This window comes from Marasmius oreades, chromosome 5, assembly GCF_018924745.1.
Source record: "Marasmius oreades isolate 03SP1 chromosome 5, whole genome shotgun sequence".
NCBI lineage: Eukaryota > Fungi > Basidiomycota > Agaricomycetes > Agaricales > Marasmiaceae > Marasmius > Marasmius oreades.
The window spans coordinates 3,054,481-3,075,427 of record NC_057327.1 but is presented as its reverse complement, the minus strand read 5'-3'; the positions used below and the strand labels follow the sequence as shown (position 1 = coordinate 3,075,427).

The 20,947-nt window shown below is 44.9% G+C and overlaps 5 protein-coding genes across 5 annotated transcripts; 2 read left to right on the top strand and 3 right to left on the bottom strand.

Annotated features, from left to right (window-relative positions):
• Positions 1–8,377: 8,377 nt before the first annotated feature.
• Positions 8,378–10,933, bottom strand: E1B28_009164 (uncharacterized protein; the record flags this gene model as incomplete). The annotated part of the gene is made up of 8 exons (XM_043154032.1): positions 8,378–8,902; positions 8,956–9,081; positions 9,136–9,348; positions 9,413–9,516; positions 9,590–9,851; positions 9,899–10,145; positions 10,205–10,356; positions 10,421–10,933. The coding sequence occupies 8 exons, from the start codon at positions 10,931–10,933 to the stop codon at positions 8,639–8,641; spliced, it is 1,881 nt and encodes a 626-aa protein (XP_043009320.1). The 3' UTR covers positions 8,378–8,638.
• Positions 10,934–11,196: 263 nt separating this feature from the next.
• On the top strand, positions 11,197–14,365 carry E1B28_009163 (uncharacterized protein; the record flags this gene model as incomplete). Its single annotated transcript, XM_043154031.1, has 9 exons — positions 11,197–11,323; positions 11,383–11,900; positions 11,960–12,161; positions 12,213–12,441; positions 12,486–12,627; positions 12,685–12,860; positions 12,915–13,011; positions 13,062–13,647; positions 13,701–14,365. The coding sequence occupies 9 exons, from the start codon at positions 11,197–11,199 to the stop codon at positions 14,363–14,365; spliced, it is 2,742 nt and encodes a 913-aa protein (XP_043009319.1).
• Positions 14,366–17,309: 2,944 nt separating this feature from the next.
• E1B28_009162 (uncharacterized protein) lies at positions 17,310–18,832 on the bottom strand. Its single transcript, XM_043154030.1, has 6 exons — positions 18,611–18,832; positions 18,423–18,554; positions 18,122–18,355; positions 17,933–18,056; positions 17,562–17,872; positions 17,310–17,509 (listed from the first exon to the last, which is right to left on the bottom strand). Exons 1-6 carry the CDS (start codon positions 18,725–18,727, stop codon positions 17,411–17,413), a joined length of 1,017 nt encoding a protein of 338 aa, XP_043009318.1. The 5' UTR covers positions 18,728–18,832; the 3' UTR covers positions 17,310–17,410.
• A 400-nt stretch (positions 18,833–19,232) lies between these two features.
• Positions 19,233–19,763, top strand: E1B28_009161 (uncharacterized protein; the record flags this gene model as incomplete). The annotated part of the gene is made up of 1 exon (XM_043154029.1): positions 19,233–19,763. The coding sequence occupies one exon, from the start codon at positions 19,233–19,235 to the stop codon at positions 19,761–19,763; it is 531 nt and encodes a 176-aa protein (XP_043009317.1).
• Positions 19,764–20,171: 408 nt separating this feature from the next.
• On the bottom strand, positions 20,172–20,899 carry E1B28_009160 (uncharacterized protein; the record flags this gene model as incomplete). The annotated part of the gene is made up of 6 exons (XM_043154028.1): positions 20,172–20,245; positions 20,342–20,406; positions 20,463–20,575; positions 20,639–20,732; positions 20,794–20,814; positions 20,883–20,899. The coding sequence occupies 6 exons, from the start codon at positions 20,897–20,899 to the stop codon at positions 20,172–20,174; spliced, it is 384 nt and encodes a 127-aa protein (XP_043009316.1).
• Positions 20,900–20,947: the final 48 nt, after the last annotated feature.

Genomic DNA, 20,947 nt, shown 5'->3' with positions numbered 1-20,947 from the left:
TTTGTGGAGCGTTGTCAAATGACAGAGGTGAGCAGACGCATAGCTGTCCCCGCTGCCAGCAGCTAGGCCGACCGAAGTCGGAGCTCGTACCTCCCGCTAGGTTGCAAGGGATTGAAACCTTGCAAAAGTTTGGAACCACCTGAGGAAACGCATTTACGCGCGGAGTGTGAGACTCGGGAAAGCATCTCTTCGTCAGCTGAGGCTGTGTAGCACGCAGAGCGGCTTCAGACCTCCTAGCTGACGCGTCCTCGATGTTACCCCATACTCACTAAAACCCCAGTCCCCGCTTGTGGATTCACCGTGCGGAGATTATCTATATGTTCGGATGTTATCCCTTTCCATGTGTTTTTGACTACAAGTTCTGGTAAGGCTCTTTTTCCGTAGTTGTTTTTATTAACCATGAGCTTATCGATCTGTAGGCGATTTTTAATTGCGTATATCCATCTGTTGACGACTTCCGCTTTCGATGGAGATTGTTCGCCGGATAGTACTTTTTGATTTCTTATTTTCCAGATGAGGAAAGCTGACTCTGATATCAGGATTTGGAAGAGACGTGAGTCGCCGACTAAGGTTTTACCCTTATCATTCTTAAGTTTGATCTGGCTGCATGCCAGTATGGTACCCATTTTCGGGGGGATCCACTCGTGTCCCGCTAGTCTCCATACCGTTTCAGTGAGTTTCCAAATATTATTCATTTCGGAGGACTTGCATTTGAGAAATATATGTTTGATTGATTCCGTCTCGCCGCAGGATGCGCAATCTGCTCTGTTTTCAAGGTTGGGCACGGATTTCCAGAATTTTCCGGTACGGTAGCCCCCGTGTAACAATAGGAAAAGGAAATTTCGGATGTTTCTTGAGAGGGTCTTGTTTCTTAGTGAGTCCCAGATTTGCTTATTTGACGGTTCTGTGCCAGTTATTCTTTTGGCTGCCTTTCTAGCTTTCTTTAGGTTTTTTCTTGTTTTTCTTCTGTCCCTTGCTTCTTGGTATTTGAAAGATTCCGATTTTATGGTTTTTATGCCTTGGTATGCGATGGCTTGTGTGATTTTGGAGAGTTTAGCTCCCGTGGATTTTAGAGACGGGGGGTAGTCATGTCGATAAGGTCTGGTTCAGTTTTATCTCTTCCTGTTTCAGCTAATTTATCCGCTCTCTCATTTCCTTCGATTCCAGAATGGCCCTTTACCCATTTGAAAGTTACTTGGGTTTTCCTACCTCTTAATCTTGCGGCTGTGGTTTCTATCATATGGGCGTTTTCAACTCCTATGAAACCTTTATCTTCCCACTTGGATAGGTGTTTGGTGAGTCCGTCAATTGCATATTTGGAGTCCGTATGTATGACTAAGTCACGGGGAGGGATCTTTTCCGCTGCTTCTTTGATCGCTAGTAGTTCGCTGATCTGGTTAGACGGTCTTAACTCAGGGGGAATTTTTATCGATCTAGACAATGTTTCGTCATCGTTCACGAAGATTCCTGCTCCAGCTTCTGCTTTTTCTAGTCCGTTATTTGTGCATGACCCGTCGGTGTATATTGCGGTTGGTTCTTGGCCGTTTGGCGGGTATAGCTCTGTGTCCGGTATGGTCTCATTAGCTTTTCCGTTTGTAAATATTCTGAAGGCATCTGCTAGTGTGCCGTCGGTGGTTATTTTATGGTTGAAAGGTATTTCATCTTCAGTCGTGTTCTGGTTTACGTTCTCATTTTCGTAGTCCTCTGGTAGTTTGCATAGAGGGTTCCATTTTTGAGGGAGCATCAGAGAAAACCTACTTTACTAATTAGTACTAATTAGTAATAATTAGTAATAATCGGTACTAATCCAAAACTAATTTCCATTAATTGATACTAATCACTAATTGACACTAATTGATATTAATTGGTACTAATTGGGCAAAAAGTTATATGAGTTTTTCCATAAGTAATCACCCCAAATGGTAGAGAAAATCATACTTTATATACTAGTAGTAATTAGTAGTAATTAGTAATAATTAGTAATAATTGGTACTAATCCAAAACTAATTTCCATTAATTGATACTAATCACTAATTGACACTAATTGGCACTAATTGGGCAAAAAGTTATATGAGTTTTTCCATAAGTAATCACCCAAAATGGTAGAGAAAATCATACTTTATATACTAATCACTAATTGGGGCAATTGGGGCAAAAGGTTTGCATAGGTTATTACACAGAATTACAGGGGTAAATTAGATTTATATTAGAAGACAGTGTAGTAAGTGTTTCTATCACTGAAGACATTTACAAAGAAAGCAGAACACTGGTCTAAAACAGTACTTGAAGTCCATTCTGATGGTACTACTAGGCCAAACTTGAGATGAAATTACTTATCCTCAGGTCTGCTCTCTGTAGAGTCGGTCACAGACCACAATATTGTCCAATTGCTTACATATTTTGGGAATCTACTCCCCCTATATATTACTAACTACTGGTATAGTATCATTGGTGTGGAAATAATATCTGTATGCAGTGTATTATTTTTCGCTTTTTTAGCATTTTTTGCCTAGGGGGGTCAGCTGTCACTTTCAAGGTCCAAAAATTGGTAGGCAGGCCTTTACATATATCCAGAACATTCCCCCAAACTCCCTGTGATTCAATATTTGATTTGCCTTCTTTATTGAATATCTATTATTTCCAATATTTGGGCATAAAATATTTTCATTTATATTGTCACAGGGAAACATCCTATCATCAATATGATTGTGAATTTGGATTCTGCACACAAAAACACATACTACCACCCATCTCACCCATTTCTATCATCTACCTTACTCAGACAGTGCTGGATTGGTCAGAAATTGAATCACACCAGGGTATCAATTCTGGGAGGGGTGGGAGAGCTCAGCTAACCTCATAGTCAAATTCAGAGGGTCAGGAAACCCTAGAAACCAGCCCAGGATTACACAAAATGGATCAGTTTTCATTGAAATAAATGGATATTATTTCCGATATTTTGGAATAAATTTTATTTATTTATAGTGCAGTAGGGAGACATCCTATCATCAAGCTGATTGGAAATTCGAGTTCAGCACCCAAAAATACATAGTTCTACCCACCTCTAATATTTTTATCATCAACCATGCTTATACAGTGCTGGAATGGTTAAAATTCTGGCCAAACAATGATATCAATTCAGGGAGTGGTGGGAAAAATTAACTAAGGCCAGAATCGGATTCAGAGGGTCAAAGAACCCTAGAAAACATCCCAGATGAACCTGGATTGAATCAGTTCTCATTAAAATACATGATATACACTGTTTTTCAACACAGTACAAGCACTATCTCTTCAAGGAGTGATGGGAACAATTAGATAAGCTCAAAATCGAATTCAGGGGGTAGAAAAACCCTCAAAACCACCCCAGAATCATCTAAATTGACCAGGAACTGATGAAACACAAGTTACCGCTTATATGGGGTACCCGCCGGTGTAACACAATCATAACTGCTAGCACCAGGTTCAATTCCGGTCTAAGGAAAATTATAAGTATAAGCACCGTTACTACTATAACCTTATTGTAACTCTTTAATATGTTATATATATCAGTATATCTATTATATTTGTATGCATAGTGGACTTAGAAAAATTTCGGACTTGAAAAAATTTCGGACAAGTCTAATACTAATAAATGTAAGTAAGTAAAATTAGTTAGGTTCTACTTCAAAATATCATAGTAGAGTATACTATAGTATAGTAATAAAATAGTACACTATGTAGTATACTATAGTAATAAAATAGTACACTATATACAATACAATATGGTGAAATGTCTTTTTCTATTTACCTACTAATGCCTACTAATTAGTACTAATAGAAGTATGTAAAATACAATATGGTGAAATGTCTTTTTTTATTTACCTACTAATGCCCACTAATTCGTACTAATTAGTATTAATTAGTACGAATTAATTTGATAACCTAGCGAATTCATACTAATTAGTACTAATTCATACTAATTGAATTAGTGCCAATTAGTATCGATTATTATTAATTAGTACTAATTCATACTAATTCATACTAATTAATAAATCTGGATTTTCCAGATGGAGTGCTTGTAATAGGGTTTCTGCTCTTTGGTAGCACTTATCGGGGTTTTTGCAGCCGGTGAGTTTCCTTGTTCGTCGGCACCCTTTGCATTGACAGTGTATCGACTTTTTATGTTTACTAGATCTTTTCAACTTGACGAGCTGTTCGGCTTCGCCTACTGTTCTGAGTACGTGCCATACTTTAAGGCATACGTTTGCCTTGATGTTGTTTCTATAGATGGACCTTGACGTTGTGCACTTGGTGTGGTACCATATTGGCATGTCGCGTATTATTTTTCGTGAGAATGCCATACCGTCTAGCGATAGGTTGTATTTCTTGGCCGTGTCAGTCATTTTCTGGAGGTCTTTTGGGAGGTTATTTCTTGCCGGTTTCCAATTTTGTAGGTATGGGTTTAGTCGTAGTTCTGGGTCTACACACTCATCCATTGATCTTATAGCTAGGGCCAATTGTCTGTCTACGAAATGTGCCCACACAGGCCGATCGCCGTTTAGTTTCAGGTATGCTTGGATCCAAGTAATCATTATAGCTTCGTTCCTTGCTGAGATGTCGAGGACCTTCTTCCCCCCTTCGCTCAGGTCAGCATACATCGTTTCTTTGTTGATGGTATGGCTTGTTTTACTACCCCAGATGAATTTGTTGATCCTTTTGTCCAGGAGCTTTTCGATTTCTTCGGGCATACCTTGGACTTTAGTTAGGTATTGGGTCATCCCTGCGATAACCATTTGTACGATCAGTCGTCGTCCTTCCATCATTGGGTGTCCACGTTCCCATCTCTCGAGGGCTCTGTCTATTTTATCTAATGTTTTGGACCATACGCCTGATTGATCAATGTTGTTACCAATCCATCCTCCAAGGATTCGAGCAGCTTCTCCGTCTCTTAGGAGTCGTACATGTTCTTCAAAGGGTGTGCTCTCGATTTCACCACTGGTTGTACGGTTTAGAAGGACAGAGGATCTGAAGGCGGGAGTGCCTATAGGTATAATTTCTGTTTTACTAATGTTGAATTTCGCGCCGGAAGCTCGGCACCATGTTTCCAGAATTTGTTTTAAGTCTGACCAGTCGTCGTCTTTTGACAGATAGACTGTAGTATCATCGGCGAAGAGTGTCGCGATAAGTCTCTCTTTCTTGTCCGGTATTTTGAAGCCTTTCAGTTCTGATGATCTTAGCATTTCTGCTAGGGGTTCGATTGCGATGTCAAAGAGGAGGCAAGATAGGGGGTCGCCTTCATCAGGAACTTACCAATTTGGTGGTGAGGACTTTTTACGGCTTTTTGGGGCTTGTACAAGCCAACAAGTCGCCAGCCACCAGTCATGTCTGATTCCCGACCAGCTCCATTTTGCTCGGGTCCGTCCGCCAAGATTTTCTGGTCAACAAACATTTTTGAGATAACCTCCGCTGCTGGGGGTCCTTGGTGAGCAAATAACATATTTTAGACTTTAGACAAGTTGTTTTAAATCTATTTTATGGAGTATAGCTGCGATGTACAGACAAGCTGGTGGACTGCTGAACTTGCGAGCTGGTCAAACCGGCTGAAAAGCCCCGAAAAGCCCTTAAAAGCCGAGAAAGCTCACCACTAAATTGGGTAAGTTGCTGATGTTGACGAACGCCTCTCACAACTTGGAAGGGTTTTATGCTCTTGATGCCGTTTATCACTACGTAAGTGTATGCGTCTTCATAGAGTGATCTTATTGTTGATATAAATCTTTCAGGGAAGTTAAAGTTTTTGAGCGTCTTCCACATATAATTGTGTTCTATTCTGTCGTAAGCCTTTTCTTGATCTAGTGAAACAATGACACCATTCTCTTCTGTAGCTTCTGCGTATTCTAGAACTCTTTTTGCTAACCACACGTGGTCATAAATTTGCCGTCCTGGAACAAAACCGGCTTGGCTTGGATGTATAATGTTAGGTGCCGATTTCGCGAGTTTGATCGTTAGGGCTTTAGTGAAGATTTTGTAGTCTGTGTTCAAGAGGGATATGGGGCGGTAGTTGGCGATCTCAGATTTGTCACCCTTTTTGTATAGGGGGCACATCCAGCTTTCGGCGAAGTTGGTTCCTTTCATTTTGCCATATCTTTCGATGTCATTAAAGAGTATTTGTAGTGTGCCGATGATATCAAAGGCCGGTTTGTTTTCTTTTACTGCTGTTCTGTAACGAGCATCTTGGGATTTGTAAAACTCGTAGGTGAGGCCATCTAGATCTGGGGCTGTTCCATTTTTGGATGCTCGGAGGGCTATTTCTAAGTCGTCTCGTTTTAGTTCATTATTTAGTTCTGCGGCTTCTTCGTCGTGAAGAGTAGTTTTTATTGAGTCCATAACGTGTATTGTGGCTATATCACGTGCCTTTTTCTCTTCTTGTGTAACGGTTCTGTCTTTGAATTGGATACCATTGTGGTATGAGCATGCGAGGTTGGCCATTTGTTGTGAGTCCGTTATGTATGTTGGGTCTTCTGGGTCATTAACACCTTGGTTTCCAGTTCGATTTGGATTCCGATATAGTCTGGCAATGAGTTCTCGAGGTGATTTGTCTTTGTTCAATTGTGACCAGTATTTACTTATCACTTCACCTTCTAGTCTATTTTTTATAGCGGTTGAGGTTCGTGAGTGGCTATGTCTTCGTAATTCTAAGTTTTTGATTTTCTCAATCAGGGGTATGGAGGCTAAGGCGCGTTCTTCTGCTGTTAGTGTGTCATCGTTCACAATTAGCTCCAGTTTGGACTCTAGGGATGCTATTTCACGTTTCTGGGTGGGGATAAGTATCTTCGCACGTCTTTTTGCTATGTCTTTGATTTTCTCTTTGAAGTTTTCCCACAGTGTTTGTGGGTTATATTGTTCTGTACGGACTCCAGGGACGCCGCTTCGCATCATTTGTTCTGTGATTTTCATGCCTTCTTCCCGTATATATGTTGTGAGCTCTCTATCTTTACTTATATGGGAAGGCCAGATCCAACGGACATTCCCCGATTCTGGGAGGTTTTCGTTCGATAGTTTGACTGTGACCATGCTGTGGTCTGTAGTTAGTCCAATCGCATTTTTGATTTGCCATTCGAATGATGAGTTAAAAAGCCTTTGTTTTATATATATTCTGTCTATTCTGGAGCATGATCCTGATTATTTTTGATGGTATGTGTATGCTAGCGTTTTTGGGTATGTTTCTCTCCATTAGTGATGTGCGGGCTCGGGCTCAGGCCCTAGGCCGGCCCGAGCCGAGCCCTAGGCTTCACAAGCCGAGCCGAGCCCTAGCCAGGGCTTTGCAGGGCCCAAGGCTCGGGCTTGAGGTTTGGAAAGCCCAAGCCTTGGGCCTGAGCCCGGGCTTTTAGTAACCGCTCTTTTACTTCTTTTATGCAGCTGACAAGTCACTAAAGACTGTATAATTCTTTGTACAGACTAAAAAGCTCAATTTTTTCGAGTCAAATACACAATATCCAACTCCTCATAACCTTATTATCAATACTTCCTGCCAGGGAAAACCTCCCACATGTGTTGCTGCTGCCGCACTTGCCAATAGTAAGTACCACCACTTCTCTAAAAGTATTCTAGATGTGTAGTTGTACTAAATAACCTAAATAATGAAGCTTCGGCCTTGATACAAAATTTCCTTAGTAAGCCCGGGCTCAGGCCCAAGCCGAGGGCTTAGAGCCCGGAGCTTGGGCTCAGGGCTCGGGCTTGGATTTTGTTAGGCCCAAGCCCTCCTAAGCCGAGCCCAAGCCCAGGCTTCAGGCCAAGCCCGAGCCTGCACATCACTACTCTCCATCCGTCGATTAGTTGGAGGTCGGATCTTAATGTGTCAAGTGCGTCTACTGCGTTGGCTGGGTCTCGGTGCATTGGATAGCGGTCTATTGCGTCTTCTACTAGGTTAAAGTCTCCTCCGAATATGTCCGGCTTTCGTATATTTGGGTGGCGGTGGAAGAAATTTAGTATTCTTTCCCATAGGTTTTTATTGGCTGTATGGTTGTTGGGTGCGTATATTCCTAGAATGGATAGCTTTTCGGAGTCTCGCCATGTAATTTCCAAAAGGAGGGCGTGGCCTGGTACTATTTCATGGGAGACAGTGTTGTCGGGTTTGATAATGTCTTTGTTGATTACAATTGCAACTCCTTTTGCATTTTCATTTTCTGGGTATTCGGAGAAGTGTATGTCCACATCAGCAACTTGACAAATTACTTGTGGGGACTTTTTACGGCTTTTTGGGGCTTGTACAAGTCGACAAGTCACCAGCCACCACCTATGTCGTGTTTTCAAAAAGTTCCCTACTTTCTCGGTTCAGCAAGCTCTCACCAGCGCACCCGGCACCAGCCCGCCAGTCAAACAGTCCTGACAAGTCCGCAAGTCCATCTTTACAGTAAAACATTAGATTTCTTTGTATGGTAGATAATAGATATGAATATAGTCAGCGATATTATAAATAAAAGAATGGGGAAGCAAATGATAATTAGGATGCTGATGCATAGACTACGGAAAGGATCGTGAGGAACGAGGTGGATTGAACGAGTGCAGGTGGGGGAAATGAGATACTAGAAATTCGGATTGCATGTATTGTAGGAGAGGAGTCGGATGAACGGGCAGGTGAACAGTAAAACAGTACCAGATTTCATGGACTGCTCGGGGTGTAAAGCTCAGCAACAGTGTCGTAGAACGAAACCTCAACTTTGGGTTGGATGGGATGGCCGAGATCAGATTCCCCCTCGGCGACACCAAGTTTGTCTCTGATACGCTGCCATTGGTTTCTGGAAAAGGTCTTTGCGCTGGCAATGAACGAGAGTACGACGTCGTTCCAATAAACCTCGGCGAAGTCAGAACCTGCCGACTTCGTGAATATGCCGTCGATTGAGTACATTCTGAATGCCCGGGTTACCTGTAAGTAAAGTTGAGTTTTGTACTAACCAAATGTAAAAATGGGCCACTCACTGCTGCTGCTGATAGTGCAACCAAACCGATAAAGTTTCCATGATACTCGACAGATCCTGCCCCATGCCGTATGAACTCCTTCATGGTATCAACCATGAATGGCGATAGACAGATGCCGCGTGCTTTCTAAAAGAACAACATCAGTTACGAAGAGATAAGAGGTTACACCTGAGAACGTACCTGATACAGTGGATCCGAGCTTGACAATGAAGAAAGGGGCTGGGGTGCGGGCTCTTCACAAATTCCAGGGCCGTTTGGTTTCATAGCCCACTTAGCATACTTCCTGATTCGAGTTGGTTTGTTTTTGTAATATTGCTGTTCGAAATGTTGCTTGACAAGGGTGAGCGTGTATCGCCCTATACCGGATATTTTTTCACGGACACGGTCATAGGCCTGAACCGTAGCACGGACACTCGTAAGACTCTCTGTGTACTTCAAAATGAATGAAAAACCTCACAATATGATAGATGGCGTCGTCTTTGGATCCATCGACTGTATATTCTTCATCGATGTATACGGCATCAACCACCTCTTGAATTATCTCTGTCAACTTCGTATCCCCTTTTCTGAAGTTTGCGAAAGGATTATCATCGGCCATCCATCCGGGAATATAATGTTTGCAAGAATTCGACACGCCATTTCCTCACTGCCCATGTAGGAAGCGACAGTGGCTCGTCTGAGACGTTGGGCGTGCTGGGTATTGACGTTGGTGTCCTTGAGCTCGCAGTCTTGCCTTTTGGTGCCTTGTGAACCGTGGCTGAGGAAACGGGTGTCTTGACTACTGTAGCAGATACGTTCGAGAACTGAAGTTGAGTTGGGAGGTGGTCGCTTTCATCATCGGAAGAGTCCGGACTATCTATACCAGAGAGGTCGTGCTCCTCGCACAAGGCAAGAAACTTAGGCGGGGTCAACAATGTTCTGAAGAAAAAGAACTGAAGAGCACCTGATCGCCGCCATCCTCCACATTCTCCACTAAACTTCCAGTGGCTACTTGACTCTTGCTATGTGGCCGCAAATCCTGGATATCGATTTCTTGCAACCCGCCATCTTCTTGTGAGGTCTTGCTTAGTACAGAGGTCCTAGAACTAGTTTTACTAGTTTGCCTCTTTAACTCTTTAGGTGGTGCTGTCGACAATCTGGGTTTGAATGAAGGCAAGAGACCGGTGGGAGGTACAACACGTGAAGGTTTTCTGTTGTTTGGTGCGTGAAGTGTTTACTGTGACGTGTTGACAGCGTGAATGTAACTCACTTCTTCGCCTCAACTACATTGTCTATTGTAGCTTTTGTTTCCCCTCTTCGGAGGGCTTCAAGCCTACTCTCCAGTCTTTCAATCTCAAGTGCCTTCTCCACCCCCTCCACCAGAGCCCGAGTTTCTCCCTTAACAGGTTTTTTCTTGCGGCCCTTAGAACTTGGTGAGTACAAGTCACTTGCCAACTCACCGAGATATCGTGGTTCAAGCACTTACCGTTTTCACTTTAGAAGGCTCCTCATCTTCGCTCTCTGCCTCTATATCCAGACCACTTGGTTCATTCTCTCTAGGCTTTTGCGTTGGAATCAAATTCTCTTCCATCTCCCGGCCAGTCTCCTCAGCCGCAAACATTTCGCTTAGTTGAGTCATATTTGCAGCATGGGTAGCTTCTGCAGCTAACCAGGCGTTGTCTTTAGCTACCTTCTCGGCAGCGACCTGTCCAGAAGTCCGCTTTGAGCGTGGAGCAACAATCAGCCCGGGATGGGAGTTGCGACCATCCCGAGCAGGAAGAGGGTCCCGAGGTGCAGTTGGGAGCGCTTTTCGTGTGCGCATAGACCTTGTTGGTACAGTCATCTGGCTGTCAGCAGTACCAGGATCATCAACGTCCATGGTGTCAGGATCAATTTTTTTACCGCTGCGTTTTCTCTTTGTTGGGGGTTGACTACCAGAATCAACTTCTTGGACGTTTTTGGCTTTCTTGGTTGCGGGTTTTTTTCTTTTCGGAGCCATGATGAAAAATTGGAATGTAAAGGAATGGGTGTTGGAATGGTTATGGTCAGGAAGGGGAAAAAAGAATGTGGGTGCGGAACAGGATGGTGACTCAGAGGATGTTAGGTTGTGACACGCGTTGCTGAGGATTTTTCTGGTACGTGGCACTCTCGTTATCCCAGTTGTCACTTAACCAACTTTGTTTTCCCAGTTCTGTCTTTCCTCCAAGTACGATGTTTCAGCATCACTTCTATCAGCGAAGCTATACATGCCAGCAGTGCGCTATGGTTTGTAAAAGCCGTAGTGGATTGACAAGGCATTCCCTTGCTAAGCACCGACCCATCACACCACCACCCAGAGCAAGCAACGATGATCCAGACTTTACTTACCAACGCCATCCCTTACTCTCTGGTAAGTTCTGGCTCTTTACCATCCAAGATGACTGACACGAGCACGATGCTAATATAAAGGCAGGCCTTGTGATCAACAAGGAAACTTTCTTCCAGGAAATGCACCCCCACAACCACCGCCCCTACCACATCCTGACAATCCCGAGGCTTGGGCTCCATTCGAGGACCGGCTTACTTTTGATTTTGCTCACTATCACTTTGTGCAGGCCCAAAGCTCTGCCACCGAAATCAATAAAGCACTGGACATGTGGGCAGCAGCGGTATGGAAGTATGGCGGGGATATTCCGTGGTCCACAGCAAGGGATATGTACTCATGTATCGACAAGATACGTGAGAATGCTGTACCATGGAAAACCTACCATCTGAAGTATACTGGCCCACGTCCTCCTAGTCCTCCATGGTGGATGACCGAAACTTACGAACTCCATTTTCGAGATTCCCGCCAATTACTCAAGGAGCAACTTGCCAATTCACATTTCGAAGGCAAGATGAATTTCTCAGCGTATCGCCAATTCAACAAGGACGGAAAGCGGGTTTATTCTAATGTGATGTCGGGCGACTGGGCGTGGATGCAATCAGTATGTATTACAGCTCTACCTCTATCTCCGAGTCAGGTACTCAATATCATTGTTAACAGGACAAGATTTCAAAGGATCCATCAACTCACGGATCCATGTTCGTCGCATTGGTAGCGGGAAGTGACAAGACAACCGTGTCGGTCGCTACTGGCCACCAAGAGTATCATCCTTGGTACATGTCTCCATCTAACATCACCAATGCTGCACGACGAGCCCATGGACCAGGTGTTCTACCAGGTGGATTCATTCCTATTCCAAAAAGTAAGCTCAAATTTTCAGTAAGTTCTATCTCATACTCACGTATACAAATAGCATCTAAGAAGCATAGGAAAACAATTGAATATCAACGCTTTTCTCGCCAGCTCTACCACGCATGCTTAACCCTGATGTACGAGCCTTTACGGTCAGGTATGGAGCGGCCAGAGGTACTTCTCTGTGCTGATGGCCACTACCGCAAGGCAGTATATGGAATTGGCCCATATATTGCTGACTATCCCGAACAAGTTTGGCTTTCTGGTATCGTTTCAGGGTGGTGCCCAAAGTAAGTTTTATCTTCGAAAAAATTCATTTCTCAAGTTCTAACAGAGGTAGATGTGATGCCCAGCCCGACAACCTCGACAATACAACCCATGTCCATCTTCGAAGCCGGAGCATTAGAGAATTCATGGTCACTGTATTTGACCCAGGGATCCTTTGGGATGACTATGGTGTTCGCGTCGATGTTGTAGTGAGTTTGTTTTTTTCATTATCAGCCATGTTTGTTAATCAACCCCATGACGGTTAGCCCTTCACTCATCATTTTCCCCGAGCAGACATCCATGAAATCATGGCTCCCGACCTTCTCCATCAACTGATCAAAGGAACATTCAAAGACCACCTCGTGACATGGATCAATGAATACATCATGGCCACATATCCAACCCCCAAAGCACTTGCCATCATACAAGACATAGATCGACGGTACGTAGTTCAAAAAACATCGTAAATCATTTACCGACCTTATAGTTCAATCAGTATATCAGCTGTGCCGGCTTTCCCAGGTCTTAGACGATTCCCTGACGGACGTGACTTCAATCAGTGGACAGGCGATGATTCAAAAGCTTTGATGAAGGTGCGTACTACTCGTTTCTATCACTCATTTGTATTTTAATGATTTCACAGGTGTATATTGCAGCTATCGTAGGCTATGTCCCGTCTGACATGGTAAAGGCACTGTCTGCCTTCATGGAGTGTTGTTATATTGCACGAAAAAACTCGCTCACCACTGACGACCTGGCAACATTCGAACTCCATCGATCCCGCTTCCACATGTACCGTCAAATCTTTGTCACAACTGGTGTTCGTGATGACACGTCACTCCCCCATCAACACTCGCTTCAACATTACCCTCGTAGCATCCGTTTGTTTGGCTCGCCAAATGGGCTTTGTTCGTCCATCACGGAGTCGAAGCACATCAAGGCTGTGAAAGAGCCATGGCGCCGTTCCAACCGGTTCAACGCACTGCGCCAGATGCTGCAGATTATAAGTCGTGGGGAGAAACTCCAAGGGCTATGGGCAAAACTGAAGAAGAGAGGGTGGATGATAGGGAGCACATTGTTTTTCACTCAGATGGTGCAGGAGGAGGATTTTTTGGATGCAATGACAGTTGCTATGGAGGAGGTTGAGGAAATGACTGACGAAAACATTGACCTTGGTCCTGTCTCTGGTTCGAAAGCAACGTCATCAATCAAACTGGCAGCAACTCGAGGTGCGTGAACAAATTTGGACCATCTTTACCGTATTCTAACATGTCTTTACCAGCACGCAGCTACCCTCGTCGTCTTCAAAAGCTCGCTCAACATGTCCAGCAGCCACTTCTCCCCGAACTTGTACAACGATTCCTTTACGACCAACTCAACCCCCAATCCGAGGTTCCCCTACACAGGATCCCTGTTGAACAGCTTCCAGTTCTTTCTGGAAAATTTTCGGTCTATCATTCTGCTGTCGCTCGGTTCTATGCCCCGAGCGATCTTTGTGGTGCAGGTGGCATGTATTCAGAGCGCATACGGTCGACCCCACAATGGCGATGTGATGGAGCACGCCGTGATACGGCTCTCGTTGTTCTGGACGACGATAAACCTGGGCTACAAGGAATGTGGGTTGCCCGAGTGCTCCTACTTTTCTCGTTCTACTTCCGTGAGGAACATTATCCATGTGCCCTTGTAAACTGGTTCGAACCATACGGAGATGAGCCAGATGACGAAACTGGCATGTGGAGGGTGGTCCCCGAGAAGGACGAACGTGGCCGGCGTACCATTGAGGTCATCCACCTCGACGCTATAGCACGCGGCGTACATTTACTCCCTTCTTATGGAGCTTCACCCCTACCGGAAAACATTCATTACTCTTCCTCGTTAGATGCATTCCAGTCCTTTTTTGTAAACAAATTTGCGGATCATCATTTGTTTGAGTTTATATCAGTGTAATCGTAGTTATTTTCTACATAATACATGTATCAATTCAACTGTAATTTTTTTGCTTATGCTCGACTGGTGGGCTTTTCAGCTTTTCCAACTGGTGAACTTTTCTCACCAGCTGAAAAGCCGCGGAAAGTCCAAAAAAAGCCGAAAAGTTCACCAGTAATTTGTGCAAGTTGCTGATGCATTCTTCTGCCGAAGAGGGTAATTAGCCGTTGATGTCTCTCATTGTTTAAGTGAGCTTCCCCCACAATTAGGATACCTAGGTTTTGTTCTCTGATTAGTTGGTTCATGTGTATCCATTTACTTTTTCGGGGATCGCTGAAGTTTGTGGAATTTCCCAGCCCACCGACATTCAGAGCGCCGATTTTGATTGCAGCTTTTGTTTTTTGTGGTTTGCGCTTACGAGTGTGGGTTTCCGGTATATCATTCTCTGTGTATTGGTCTGATTGGTCTATGTTAAGTCCGAAGAGATCATCGTATCTCGTTCTGTCAGTGCTTGGTAGGGAGATGTAGGGAGATGTGTAATTAGCTGTTGTATTTTGTGTTTCGTTTTCTTCCATTTGGGGTTCATTTGTTGTATTTTCTTCTACCCAATTCTGGTTGCATACATCGCCTTCGATAATTCTATCAATCTCGTTCATGAGTTCGTACATTGCCTTTTGGTGATCTGCATTATAGATGATATTTTCGACAGACTGTGATAGGTCTATAGCCGAGTCCTGGGTTTGGACGGCAGTATCTGGAATTTCCATTTCACTCTGAATATCGGAAGTGGCCTCGTTGGCTGAGTGAAAAGATCCCTGTTGGGATTCCTCTCCATTTTGAGAGTGGGGCGGTGGGTTTTTGCCACGCCCGCTGCTTATTGCAGTGCTGACACTCAGTGGAGTGTTTCGCTCGTTGAGAGCCCAAACAATGGGAGATGCAGGTGATTGCAAGTCATTAGTGCCATTTGTTTGTGTGCCCCCACCTAAAGAATTCGAGTCATCCTCGATAGTGGGGTAGTCGGGGGCGGAACTACCACCACTGTCTCCGACTCTGCCGTTACGACGTGCCAATAAACCGGGAATACGTACCGTGAGTTTTGTGTGAAAGTCTTGAGTGAGGGTTGAAATTTGGTGGGTCCACCTCCTAGTTATACCCGGCTTGTTTCGACACCTTCATGATGGTCATCAAAGTTCCATTCCCGTGGTATTACTATGCACATCAATGCAGGAGCTTTCTCTAGGACTTCATCATGGCGGAGGAAATCGAAATGACGCTGTGCCATTGCGTGCACTTCATCGCTGGGACTCATTCCTTTTCACCCTGAATTTCATCGCCTAGTATCATCTCTCACAATCCGCTCTCGTCGCTCGATTCGATTCGCCATGCTCCCAGATTGCAAAAAAGATAATCTCGAGACGCTCATAATCTTTGGTGGAGATGCATTTGGTCCATCACAGAGGGCAGCGTTCTGAAAGGGGATCACATTGTGCCCGTTCTGAACGTTGCATGCTATGGGAATCATAGTCGGTCCCCTCTGTAATCTCAAAGCAAGCAAGGAATAATATGCTCGACTTTGGAGAAGTTCGGCTGGTGGAATTGTCCTCTCAATGCGAGTTTCCTTGAGTGTTGTCGAACGCGTTCCATGGCCGAAAACGAGGGTGAACTATTAGCATCTGCGAAGGAATACATTGTCCGAGGATATCGTATCGGATTGGTTTCTCTGGATTAGGAACGTGAGTTCTCCGCAGTTCAAAAATGGCAGAATTGATATGTACGACCAACTGTCCAGCGACTTGCCTTCAAATTGTCAGCCATCTCCCAAAAGACACGTACACACTATCGCCTGTCATTACCGCTGGGAACTCGGCACGAAGGTCGCTTTTGGAGGATTGTGTGGATCTTGTTACTGTTGTCACACCTATGCGACTTGAAGAAGACGTTCAGGTAGCAAATACGTTTGACTATGATACGACGATCCATTGTCTAGGATTGATATGATTCTTGAGGACAAGATCATGATTTCACGGTAGAAGGAAACTATTATCAGGCTCGGGCTAGCTGCTTTGAAGGGGACGTCAGGGCTGTGAAGTCGGGGACATATTTTCGGTCGTACAGCATCGTAAAATATCAATCTCTCGTCGCGATTTGACGTCAAATTTGAAAGCGGTTCGCAGCAGGTGTTGAACAGACCGGGCTCCGTTGTAGTATACTCATCTTGATTGATTTAGTTGAGTACGCCCCCGATCTCAGTCTTCCACCCTACCCTCAAGAAGACTCTGCCATATGAAACTCTGAAATCTACTCAGGATCGCGTTTCAGCTGTGTCCAATCAATCACTCTTTGTCATGTCCACTGGAGGAACGAGGATCATATATCCGGAATTTTGAAAGCAACCTGCAGGGGAATGTGATCGCGGACGTTGTTAAGGCGTAGACATCGCTTTTGTGCACTTTGGTAACATTCGGGATGCTATGGGTACGTACCTTTTCTGTTTTGTTCCATGCTCAATGATGATGCTGACGGTGAACAGATATGCTCCTGTTCGATGTCGTACTTCTGGTCAAGCGCGTTGCTCTTATGACCCGGAAAACAGTGTTAACGACCACAGACGGTCGCTTTCTCCAGTTTTCTGGGATGTCGACTTGTGCGGATCTCGACCGAGCTGAGGGTTCCAACGTTCCAACGTTCAAGCTTCAAGCTTCCTATCAATCACCCTCGACAGTCGACCAGGAAAGGTGATCACGTTCGTCAATCGTTTTTAGATCGGACTCTACCGTCGGTTTTGATGGTTTTCTATGTATGCGGGACGATGACAAGACTGGGGTTCGTACAGCGGATTTGGGGGTTTTATGTCAGATACTGGACCCTTCACTTCAAATTTTTCGGGACGAGGGTTTGAGAAGGGCAAGGACGGCCATTCTGGTTGGTACCCACTCGACGAATCTACCGATAATTGACCCCCACGTAGAAAGAAGAAACGTATTGAGCAATAGGTAATAAATCGGGGAATATTATTACTAGGGTATCTACATTTATCAATATTATCCATTTATGAGAGGAGGGAGCTCAAGTAAGAATACCTCTTCCTCGAAGGTATTTTTGGTGGTCTTCCCGGTGGGCTTTAACAGTCGCGTCAACGCTCCTACGCCATATAGGCAACCCGATCTAATTCAGAGGGTTAATGCATGCCTTCGGGCCAGGAGTAACACACGCTTACATGTCCTATCAATCCATAAACCGCATCGAGAAGGGGATTATTTCGCGGTGTCGCACCCCGAGTGGAACAGCGAAAGATGCTTCCCACCAGCGCGGTCGTGATATGGAAATTTCCGTTCTGGATGCCTCTGAACAGCCCCTCAGCCACTTGTTCTGGGGTCTGGCCATCATCTGTTTCTTCTATCTTTAGAGTGATGGGAGGCTTCGTTTTGTTTTCTTCAATATAACCGGGGCTGTAGATGGTGCATGGAAAACAGATATGAACACTGCTTTTGTATAAAAGGAGCTCTGATCTTAGAGTTTCAGCCAAACCTGAATCGCGGAAGGGAGTGAGATGGTGTTGCAGACGTCGGAATGCCGTTGTAAACGTACCACGTAAGGCGTGCTTCGCTGGGGAATAAGTAGTGTATCCCACAAAGGACATGTACCCCATAACAGATGAGACAAATATTATTTTTCCAGGTTTCTTTTCTTGAACTATCCGTTTTGTATAAGCCTATGTCGCATTTCAGGATCATTTTGATGATGAATGAGAGATAGCATATACAGACTGAAACGCACCAAAGCCGTATATGCAGATATCCAATAAGAGATGTTCATCCCATTCTGTAGCGATTCCGGGGTTTGTTCAACAAAGTAACCCAACCGAGCCGTTCCCGCACATAGGAAAATAGCATCAGGAGCTTTGCCGCCATGAGGTTCACAAGCTGCCTTCAACGCGTCTTCGGCGGCCTGAGCTTCAGTTAAGGAATATGAATATGACTTTAAGATTTGCTCAGGATTCTGACGAGCTTTCTGGAGAACAGATGGTGCGTGAAATTCGCGACTTTTTGTGTTAAAAGACCTCAATTTACAAACTCACTTCGACCTCCTCCAAAGCAATACGTAACTTTTCCTCATCCCTGGCTACTATCGAAACGTGTGCCCCCTTTTTCGCGAGAATAACTGCGAGAGCTAGTCCAAGACCGGCTGAACCACCGGTCACATAGCAGTGCTGCGAGGGGGAAATATGAGTGTTATCCTATCTCCAGTAGAGCCAAGGCAACATACCAGTCCACGCGGGTTCCACTTCTTTGAATATGGATTCATGAGTGTAACAGTGAGAAGGAGAGAGGAAAGGACGAGGACAAGAGCAATTGTCGAACCAGGGGCCACGATTTCGAACATGGTTCAGGCAAGAACGCGGGAAGGTATCTTGTCGCGTGGGCCCGAAAACCCCGAAAACCTCAGGTAGCTTCGACCTAGCCTACTGCTGGAAGTTGGCGCGTAGGCGGGCGGTGGCCACCCGGCATCTACTGTAATTTCTGGTGCAATTACCACCGCTCAAGCGCTCATCGTCGGTGGCAAAGCAATGTCCAAGCAACTTAAACTTGAACAAGGTGACTGAAAAATGCTTAGACTGTAGGTCACACTCGGACCCTAGATGAATTATGATGTGGTATGAATGTTACAGAGAAACAAAAAAGCCACAGAATATAAAACAAAAAAAGCTCAAGCTGCGAGGACTGCAACTTTGACCACCCATGCCACAAGAGATAGGTGGTATAAAATGCATCTAAAAATGCCGTCTCGACCGTCAGCAAAGCCCTCAAAGACCTAAAAAGGTGGGAAATCTCTTTGAGCAGAAGTAAAGTTCAAGGGAACTCATCCTTGAGCCCACTAGCAAGCTCCAATGTCCTCCGACGCCGTTAACCTCTCCGAGAATACCAACTTAACACTAGCGGAGCGAGAGGATCATAAATCTGCTCAACCGTTAAGGCGCATGCCCGCCAGGAAGCAGCTGAAGCCTACGCAAACCCAGTCTCAGGGACCCTCCACCAAAACCGAGCGTCCCGATTGGAAAGGAGATGTCCTCTACGTCCAACCTTTCGACGCAGATATATCAGAGGTCGGCGATACCGATTCTTACATGACCTATGATTCCGACAACGAATCCGCAATGTCGTGTACCACCGACCCAGACTCCGATTCGTACCATCCATACATCCTGGGCGACACATACGAAGAGTGCGGAGGACAGCCTTTGGAAGGTTATGAATACCGGGATGAAGATAGACCCGTCACGCGGTTTGGATTTGCGTCAAAGAAGTCGTTCTGTAGAGGATCATGTTGCTCTCGAAAGTCGTCCATGAGCTCGATGTGCTCGTCAGCATATTCAGCTGACCGGTCTGATTTGGATGTAGACGAGGAAATGGAGATGTGAGGCCGGGGAAGCAATTGCGCGAGAGGGGACGAGCTGCGGTATTTATGTTTATGATTATGAGTTTTTCTGTGTACATCATGGAGACTCGATATCCATGCCTGATATGCTACCTCAGACCTGCTAAATTGTATATTCCGTTAGTGAGCCAACGATATATAGATGGAAGACGTGTACCAAGATCTTGCCTATCCATCGAGTGACATTCGGATTCTTCTACCATATATCCGATGCCATCCATAAGTCGAATCCGTCGCGTCACCATTTCGAAAGTGAACGGTCGGTTACATCGTGTTGCTGAGCTGTTTCGCGTCCTGGTTCTCTCTCTCCGGTGCAACGAGGTAGAATGATCCTGAACAACGCTCAGCGACCCTGTTTGCGGCGCTTGAAACGTCATTTGGAACGTCTGTTTCAGGTATCGAGTTTAGTTTGTCCACGACCTTCCCCAGCTGTGGTCGGATAATCATTGATGCTGGAGTGATGCCCTAGAAAACCAAAAGCCGGTCGTTGACCAGAATGTGTGATGTTAGCATATAATGGACATGCGGTTCACAAGACGTCCCCAGAATAGGAACAAGTACCGTAGAAATCGATAAGTTTGCCATGTGGCACATGGAGGATCGTTAGCATTGTCCTAGATTTAACCCTTGCAGTGTTTGGTTCTGGTTAGTTTATGAGGGGACGAACGGATATTATGCGAACCATGACCCCATGAAATCCATGTAATTTCGGCCTTGTCGGTTAACCAACGATGTTCGTCCACCTAGACCCTTAGGAAGGCTCGAGAAGTCAAAAGTAAATGACAGTGCTTGCCGCTACTAGAAGTTCAAGTTAGTCGACCACGAACGGAAAGCTACTCGTTTTCTCGATCCTCAGACCATATAGAACCGATAAACCTGCAAGTTGTGGGTTGTATCTATCCCACAACGTTCAGCGGGTTGTGACCACACTGACCAATTTGTGCCACAGCGGCTAAATTACAGGAAGAGGAGAACGTTAACTATGGCTAAGCCGAAAAGGTCGATTCACTCACGAGACATAAGCAAATATTGATCTAGGAGAAAAATACTGACTCTGAGCGATTTCTTTCAATGGCAACGGCACAAAATCAACAGAACTCACGCTGCCGTCGCCTTCATACTGTCCTTCACGAGATCATAAGGTTATAATCTTGAAACTTCACCGGA

Excerpts from the sequence above, each read along its gene's own strand:
- E1B28_009162 (XM_043154030.1), bottom strand. The coding sequence starts at position 18,727 with ATGTTCGAAATCGTGGCCCCTGGTTCGACAATTGCTCTTGTCCTCGTC. Across the intron at positions 18,555-18,610 it reads AGTGGAACCCGCGTGGACTG|CACTGCTATGTGACCGGTGG; the intron begins GTATGTTGCCTT and ends TCCCCCTCGCAG. Across the intron at positions 18,057-18,121 it reads TATCTGCATATACGGCTTTG|GCTTATACAAAACGGATAGT; the intron begins GTGCGTTTCAGT and ends AATGCGACATAG.